Here is an 8,265-nt window from a genome sequence, read left to right on the forward strand (position 1 = left end):
TTTTAATTGAGCGATCTCGAAATTTTGCATGTTTTTGTGCCTTCTGACTTCTAGTTTTTGAACACCAAAGTATTTTTGGACACAATATTAACAGGTTATCTTATTCCTGTGGTCTGTTGATCGCTTTCTTTCAAATTCCTTGAGCAATCATCGGATGAAAAACTTGTCTGGTGTCATTCTTTAGCGGCCATTGAAACTTCACGGGCCGGCTCACGAGTGACGTCATAATAGCCAAGATCATCGGGCGCGCAATCGCATGCCAACGCAAGCGAAGTTGACCTCTCCCTCCTGCACCCCCTTTAACTTGCCGCAAGAGAAAATTTCTGTCTGCTACAAATCCTTCTACCCTCCCCCACCCCATAAATTTTGAATTCTCTCTAAAGTTTCGTAATTTTCCCGTTATATTTTGATTGTTTATATCATTTTGTTTCCTACTCTGCCGGTTAGCTTGATTGTATATGTTTCAGCGAGTTCCTTTTAGTAGTAAAAAGTCGGCAGGTATATTTTGCAGGTTACAGGTTGAAACGACTTGTCTATTTGAGTTGAATATATAAACCCCAGTATAAACGTTAACCGCAAGCAACCTAAGCTAATTTAGGCTAACCGGAGTGCCATTCAGGCTTTAACCAAAGTGCTAAGTAGACTCACTCGGACTTAAAAGTCGAATTTTCAACCTGCAGCCTGCAACCTGCAAAACATACCTGCTCAGTAAAAGTGCACATACATTACTGTTTACTTGTGGTTAGTTTCACTGAAGTTTGCTTGCAGTTAGCTTTTATTTGTTGCAAAGGGCGACCCCCCCCCCCCCCCTCTCCCCTGGGATGGACCGTGTAAAAAGGACGGGGCTGCTCGTCCGAAATTTTGAAAAAATCCTTATATGAGGTACCAAGATCCTGTTTTGTGGGCGTGGCTTGAAAATTTTTTCACCCCTAAGAAGTATCAATTGTAAAACAACACTTTTTAATAACTTAAATAGTCATAAAGACGATTGCTTCTAATGCGTCCTACTCGTAAAGTTGATCGTCAAATGTCTCCTAGCATATTTTTTTCGGCTCAATGCACTACCGTGTAAGCTCCCACTGTGAACATTTTGAGGCTGAACACCCGAAGGGGTACCAAATTAAAACCGCTCCTAAAAGGTACGATGAGCACCCCCGTCCTTTTACATGGGAGTTCCCCCCTGGCCGCTCGACTTATCATGTCAGGTGTAGCCGTAAATATATGAGAGGTTACTTTTCTATGCTAGTGTGTCTACAGATCTTTTTTCTGCGAGTTATTTTGCTTTGAGCCCCGAGCGAAGCCAGCGTGAGAGCGAGCAGGATGCGCCTTTTTTTTCAAAATATTCCTCGCGACGCTACTGAAGGCCCCCCACCCCAGCCCACCAAGAAACAAATAATAATCAGCCCGACCTTACTCGATACTCCCAGTCAAATGAACACTTATTGTGCCAATAGAGACAGAAAAGTATCAATGGTAATAGAAATACAAATAACTGCTCATTCCTTTAATACCTTAAATTCCTTGTAGCTAGCTAGCTCAGTGTACATTTACTAAGTACTTTGCTTCTTTTAAATATAATGATGCGTACGCAAAATTGTTCAGTTTAAGTCAGCTTTTATATTCCGTGTGTAAATACGCTGGTAGAGATGGCTCAAGGACCCATAACTCAGTGGATAGACAGCTAGTTGTGATTTGACAAGCTAAGATAAATTCCACATTTAAAACTGTTATCGCGCCCGTTTCTTCAATTTTGCACCCATGCAAGAAATTGTGCATTTTTTTCAGTTTTGTTGAACAGCGATTCTTAGCGTAGCATTCTATTCTTGCAGAGTTCCGTAACCTCTGGCATCGGCATCTCGAACAATCTTCAACCTTGCAGAATGATTTTCATCCTCTATATCAGTATCCTGCCTGTCTCCTTGCGATTTATTTTCAAGATCTGACATGGCAATACTTTCTTCTTTTCCTCCTTCTCTCCTGCTGGACCTGCGGGCTCTCTTACTTGCGGTTTCTCCATCTTGCGCATGAGCTTTGCTGTCCTCGGCCGAGTCCCCCTGGGAGGAACTGAAGAGCTGCAGGATTTTTGAGTAGATGCCAGTCTTTTTCAGCTGAGACATGAGACTCTGCGCACAGAGGTTGATAGTTATGGAGACAATTGACAGGCCAACATAGAGCAGCATAAGGTTGATCCAGATACCCTGAAATATCAACGTAAGCTGTTCGGGACATTGAGGAGAGAAGAAAACAAAGTCATGCAATTATCCTCATGCACGTGCAATATTTTTTATACAACAAATAAAATAGTACGTAGAAACGATAAAAAAAGTTAAAATCAACAGAAAAACGAATTTAAAAAAAACAGAATTAAAGTAGCTGAAGCTTTCTCCTTTCCTCAGTGTTAAAGAAACGACAAATGAAATGAAATGGGCATATTTTGTTAAGCAGCAAGTTTTTCAATGAAGAACGGTTTAAAATGCGGTCATAAGATTTCGTTCCCAGTACTCTTGGGAAAAACATCTTCGCCTTTAGTTTTCTTCACAAGAGATCTGGGAGCGAGGGGTGGAAATTAGTACTAGAAGAATACTGGATAGTGCATGACTTGAAGAGCACAGCTTTTTTTATGAGAAGATGCTTTATGAAGAGATAAGACACCAGTAAACATTCAGGAAGGGCGAACTAGACCACGAATTTTTGCGCTTGCCATATAGAACTCCATTAACATTGAATTTTTGGGTAAATATACTGAACAGAATTAATTTTCCAAAGAGGAACTCAGTCGTTGCATTTGAGATTAGGCAGAGGCCTCAGATGTGTCAAGACTGTGGTAGCCTTGTTTGCAAGAAAGAAATGTACGTGAAGTGTGAACTGCGTTAAGCGTGATGAGTCACGTGGACATCATAGATCAACCGTCCAATAAGATTCCTGTATATCTAAGAGAAGACAGTTAAGTGTTAGAGAGAGATTGTGTTAAGAGACTTTTTTTAGTGTCACGTTTGCGACACATGTTAGATTTATATTAGCTGTGATACGTCATTGTCTTTTTTATGATCTGAAGGTCCGTTGTTTGATGGTTAGTAATCTGCTGTGAGTAGTCCATAAGTCGAAAAGGTGATTAGTGTGAATGTGAAAAGAAAGTTAAGCCCTTGACATGAGATCACCTGAAGAGAAAGGGTCGTAGAAAAAAGAATTAATAGACTATAGACAGACCATGTTAAGTATTGAAGAACAAATGACATAGATGGCGATCCTCAAAGGTGCTAGGTAACTAGACGTTTCCAATTTTGGTAGTCTGGTAGTCTAACCTTCAGTTTTGCCTATAAGGGAGGTGTCGAGTTCAAATCCTCCTCCTTGCCACTAGATGAATATGTGTTTGGTGGTCCCAGATTCAACTCCTCCGCGCTTTGTAAATAGTCAGCCTCCTGCCAGTTGGGATATTTACGTACCACGTTTCTGTTCAATTCAATTTACAATATTTGTTTGCTTGTTTCAGCGTCCCCATTTAATAGAGTAATGCTAAACTCTTCGACACTTACATAAACTGATTTATTTTTTTAAATTTTATTTGGCCCAGCACCTTTGAAGAAGAGTTATAGATAGTTATACCCGCCACTGAGAATTTAATTCATGCAGCATAGTCAGTAGAGATATGAGGAATGAAAGTAAGAAACAGTTTAGATCAAAACATGGAAAAATGTCAAGGTGTTCTTAGAACGCGTGGGGCTGTCTGAGCTGAAGCATGCCATGCAGTCAAATAATAATAATAATAATAATAATAATAATAATAATAATAAGGCACGAATTTTAAGAGAAAATATGAACTGGCTATTGTAGATATAAAAAATTAGTGGCCTGCTAATGATTTTTTTTTCGCTTTCTCGTGCATGTTCACGCGTTCTTCCTATAATTGTGTGAGGCTGTTTCTTCCGTATACTAGTTTTTATTTTAATTGTCGCTCAGTGTTCTATTCTTATTGCTCCTTTCAATAACATGCGGACTCTAAAATTCAAAGCTCAACCCACAAATGCGTTTTTCCCTACCGTCAATCAAATGTTCAGCGGCTCCTCCCAGCTTCCGACTACTGCCGAGCGCGCGGTTATTCAAATCGTTGAGTACAGTTCAGACAACAAAACAGTGCTCGGAAGTAGTCGGAAGCTGCGAGGGGCCGCCGAAAATTTGATTGACAATAGCGAAAAACGCGTTTGTCGGTTGAGCTTTGAGTCCGCATGTTATTGAAAGGCGCAGTAAAGGCAAGTTTAAAAGTGCAGACATGTACCGCAATGATTTGACTTAACATACACCTGGGCGCTATAATTGAGTTTTGAATATTTACATCAGCTAAAAGATTAAAAATAATTCTTGGTACAGGGGGAGGAGCATTGGGAAGAAAGCAGTTATATGACTTAAAGGGCTCTCTCCCGTACGGTACGATGCCACGGGAAGAGTTTATTAGAGACGCGCACTTCCCTTGAAAAAGGCGGAGGCTAAATGGAATTACTGAGGGGAGGCTTTCTAGCTGTTAAGACGACGGGAGAATTAATAGATGGAGTCTAATCAGGTTGTAAACTTTTGGTCGGTCGAACGTGCTGTAAGCGTTAGCCTTAGAGTAGCCAGTTGCGCTTAACCTACATTAGGTTTTTTTAGGTAGTACATAGAGAACCGCGTTCTTGGAGTCGAGCATAACAGCATTTTGGGGTCGAGCGCTGATTTCGTGTCGCTAGCTCAAAAAATTCATCTCTTTCTTCAGTTCGGTTAATCTCCTTTATATCAAATACGGAACGTAGATTGATGAGTTACATCTTTTGCAGTAAGAGCAGGGTTGAGCTGGTCTCGATTTTATCCACCCTGTCTTCTAAACTAGAGATCATGAACCTAAGCAACTTCTAGCAAATAATTATTAAGGCTACACGCAAGACCTAAACCAATCAGAGAACAGCATACGTACCGCTTGAGACTGAGGTACGACATCTCCAAATCCGATGGTGGTAAACGTGATAAAAATGAAATAAAGCGCTGTTCCAAAGTCCCAACCCTCTAGGGCACAGTACATAAAGGACATCACTGCTAGAAACAGGAATATGATTGGTAGAGCGATCCACACTGGAGCATTGATCTGCGCGTCTGCAGACTCGAACTCGTAATCACTGTGGTACCTCCTTATGCGGTTTACCAGCCATGCGCATGCGTCGTTCAAGTAATGAACGATGTGGTTTCCCACCACGGCAAGCAGCATCAGGGTCAGCGGTATTCCGATGAGAGCGTACACAATGCAGAACATGCGGCCACCCGTTGTAACTGGCGCCAGGTTACCATAACCTAATAGAGAAAGAAACTTCTTTACTGAAATCAAAGTGCACTATGAGCAAACCCATCGATTTCCCAATGGATTATGATTGAAATGTGTGGCTCACAGGTTATTCTGGTTATTCGAGTTACCATATTGACTTCTGGCAATACATCTTATAACAGCAGATTTTTTCGTTTCTTTTTAAGGTGGCCGAACACAGTTTTCGCGCGCGCTTTTGCTGATGCAATTCAGGGCGCGCACAAGGATTGCAAAAGACAAACATGCCGTCAATAGAGCGATCATTTTATTTACTCGACGCCCGCACTATCTGTACTATTTTTTCTCAATAATTGAACGCAGTGTATTGATGGCTTTAGCCTTTTATTACAAATATATGTTAGAAAACGTAACGATGCAAAGAACCCAGCAATTCTAAGCTTTTTATTTGTTACCGAAAGAACCCAGTTAAATGGAGCGCATGCGTAGTAAGTCAAAAAATTGCGATTGAATGAAAATTTGCACTCTCGGAAATACGCCTATTTCTCGAGAACCACTCATTAGAATTTCACGAAATTGGGCACGAAAATACTTTAGGAAATAAGTAACTGGACTACTGAAAAAAATTGAACTTTAACAAAGGAAATTCTAAATATTCCAGTGAACCTTCAAGGGGGAATAATTAAAGATCTCTCTGTTAAATTATTATTAAAATAGTGTTAACTTGTGAGCATCGTCACAAGCTTGTTGCACGCAAATTATAAAGAAAATCCAATGACGAGATTTTCTGCAAATAAACAAAACCGATTTTAAAGGTCTTTTTCTATTTATTCATGTTGCCATGGCAACGGCACATACGTCAGCTTAACTATCAAAAAACCGAAGTTTGTGTTGTTAAATTGCTTGCTGCCATTTTTGGCGACCAAAGGATCAAGGGTTTTAGAGAAAAAGGTGAATGAAACACAGGTATCAAAAACTGTGTTCAGCCACCTTAAGAAAAAGAGAATGACTTTTCGCGCATGCTACATGAGGTACACTGTGCCAGAGAAGCTGTGTTTTCAAATTCCTCCGGTGTGGTGTGAACGGGGCCTTAATTGTGGGTGAGAAACTTTGTAATAAGTAAACATGTATGATTTTAATTCAATTTTAACGACCTTTGTAAGATATTTCCTTTTGTTGTGGCAAAAAGATTTTTTCAAAGACGTTCCCCCGAGACAGGTGTGAACTGCGAAAGAAAGTGTCAAGGATCGCGTGTAATAATACATCAAACTTAATGAAATAATGACTTTTCAACGGACAAGTTTACGGAAGACGAACAAAAGCATTTTGGGCGGTTAATATGACATGGAAAGGATATGTTGAGTCTAAATTTGAAAAGAAAAAAAGAAGAAAATAAGAAGAAAAACAAACAAAAAACAAAAGCAAACAAAAAACAAAAACAAGACAACAAAAGATGCTTCTTAAGAAGTGACTAAAAATAAGTTTACTCAGTATGGACAGAATAGATTATCTATACTCTCGATTTTTGCATTACTTTAAACGAAAACGATCTGTTTTTACTAAGAGCTGAGGATTTTGTATTGAAGCTTTGACAATTAGCCCAGGTAAACCACACTATAACCCAAAATACTTTCAAAAGATTGATACAAATCAGTATAATGCGTGGTTGGTAGAGCAAAGAGCTCGGAACTTCTATACGGTATCTACAAAAAAAGTGAATCTTTTGTAAAAAGATGTTATTTTCGAAATTAAATTGAGAAAAACGATTGAATAGCGGTTAAAATTAGAAGAATTAATTCTTACCGATCGTGGTTACGACAGTTGTTGCGAAGAAGAGCGAATTTGAAAAGCTCCAGCTAGGTTTCGAAGCAGCTGTCCTGTCGCTCCTTATCTTCTCAAACTTGCTGTCGAGATTTTTCAGCGATTCAGTCTTCAGGCCTTTTACAACTTCTTTGCTGTCAAAATCAGGCGGTAAAATTTCCTTTCCGATGGAAGTGTCCTTTAAAGTTTGCAAAAACGAACTAACATCGTCTACGGTTCTGTGTTTCGTTTTAGGTTCGTACTCTATCGATTCGAAGATGAGCCCGCCGAGATAAAGGAAAACAAGATTCGCCAAAAATAAAACGATCGGAACTAGATTTTTCCTTTGAGTCGGGGTCAATTTCATGGTCTGAACTTCGAAGGCTTTGTCCTGTGCACAAATAATTTTTTCTGCGAGTGATTTTTAAAGATATCCTTTTTAGATATCTACTTTTAAAAGTGCGGAGGTCGTACAACTATATTTTTGTGTTGAATTATTTATTTCTGTAAACGATTATTTTGATTGTAAGTTTTATTGGTTGGTCAAGTTCTTTAGTTTCTGCTACAATATCGCTTTCATTATTTTAATTTGTCAAGCGAAGCAACTAAAACAAAACAAATCATTGTAAGGGAACGAGCACACGGCGAGAGCTGAAAAAACAAACGAAAATATGGACGGCAAGAAAAGAGATGTTAGAAATCCACCTGTTATTCATTCTGTAAGACCTGAACTAATTTTTTTTGCCCACGCTATTTCGATCAATTTTGATAAAATCTGAATGCGGTTTTTGCTTACAGCATTTGTACCGGTTAGATTTGATGGAAAACTGAGAGGGGCGATAGAAAGGGGGGAACCCATCCTGACTTGCTAAAAGTCTAGAGACCACTAAAAAAAGTTTAAAAAAATAAATAGAAATAAATAGTAAAAAAGTGAGTGGAGGAAAACGAAGCGCAAACATTCATTTGAATAGTTCAATACTCGAGAAGGGTTATCGTGCAAATATTCCTTGAGGTGCCCTTGAAATTCTCAACGACTTCGTCCGCAAGGAAGCAGGTTTAGTGTTTAGATCTGAAATAGGCATCGTTAAAAATGTTCAGGTGTTTTTTAGGGTTAGCCGAAATTAAAAAGAAAAGAAAAAAAAAGGCAACTTTACTTGGAATTTACAGGAACTGTATACGGAGTA

At 39.2% G+C, this 8,265-nt stretch overlaps 1 protein-coding gene across 1 annotated transcript; it reads right to left on the reverse strand.

Moving 5' to 3' along the window:
* Positions 1–1,483: 1,483 nt before the first annotated feature.
* On the reverse strand, positions 1,484–8,244 carry LOC110042108 (potassium channel, subfamily K, member 16-like). Its single transcript, XM_020747447.2, has 3 exons — positions 7,085–8,244; positions 4,943–5,313; positions 1,484–2,216 (listed from the first exon to the last, which is right to left on the reverse strand). Exons 1-3 carry the CDS (start codon positions 7,446–7,448, stop codon positions 1,818–1,820), a joined length of 1,134 nt encoding a protein of 377 aa, XP_020603106.2. The 5' UTR covers positions 7,449–8,244; the 3' UTR covers positions 1,484–1,817.
* Between the last annotated feature and the right edge of the window lie 21 nt (positions 8,245–8,265).

This window comes from Orbicella faveolata, unplaced genomic scaffold (assembly GCF_042242905.1).
Source record: "Orbicella faveolata isolate gen_17 unplaced genomic scaffold, um_ofav_v1 contig_13, whole genome shotgun sequence".
NCBI lineage: Eukaryota > Metazoa > Cnidaria > Anthozoa > Scleractinia > Merulinidae > Orbicella > Orbicella faveolata.

Coding starts and splice junctions, on each gene's coding strand:
- LOC110042108 (XM_020747447.2), bottom strand. CDS start 7,448: ATGAAATTGACCCCGACTCAAAGGAAAAATCTAGTTCCGATCGTTTTA. Junction 5,314..7,084: donor AACTGTCGTAACCACGATCG/GTAAGAATTAAT, acceptor TTTCTCTATTAG/GTTATGGTAACCTGGCGCCA. Junction 2,217..4,942: donor TCGTACCTCAGTCTCAAGCG/GTACGTATGCTG, acceptor TGTCCCGAACAG/CTTACGTTGATATTTCAGGG.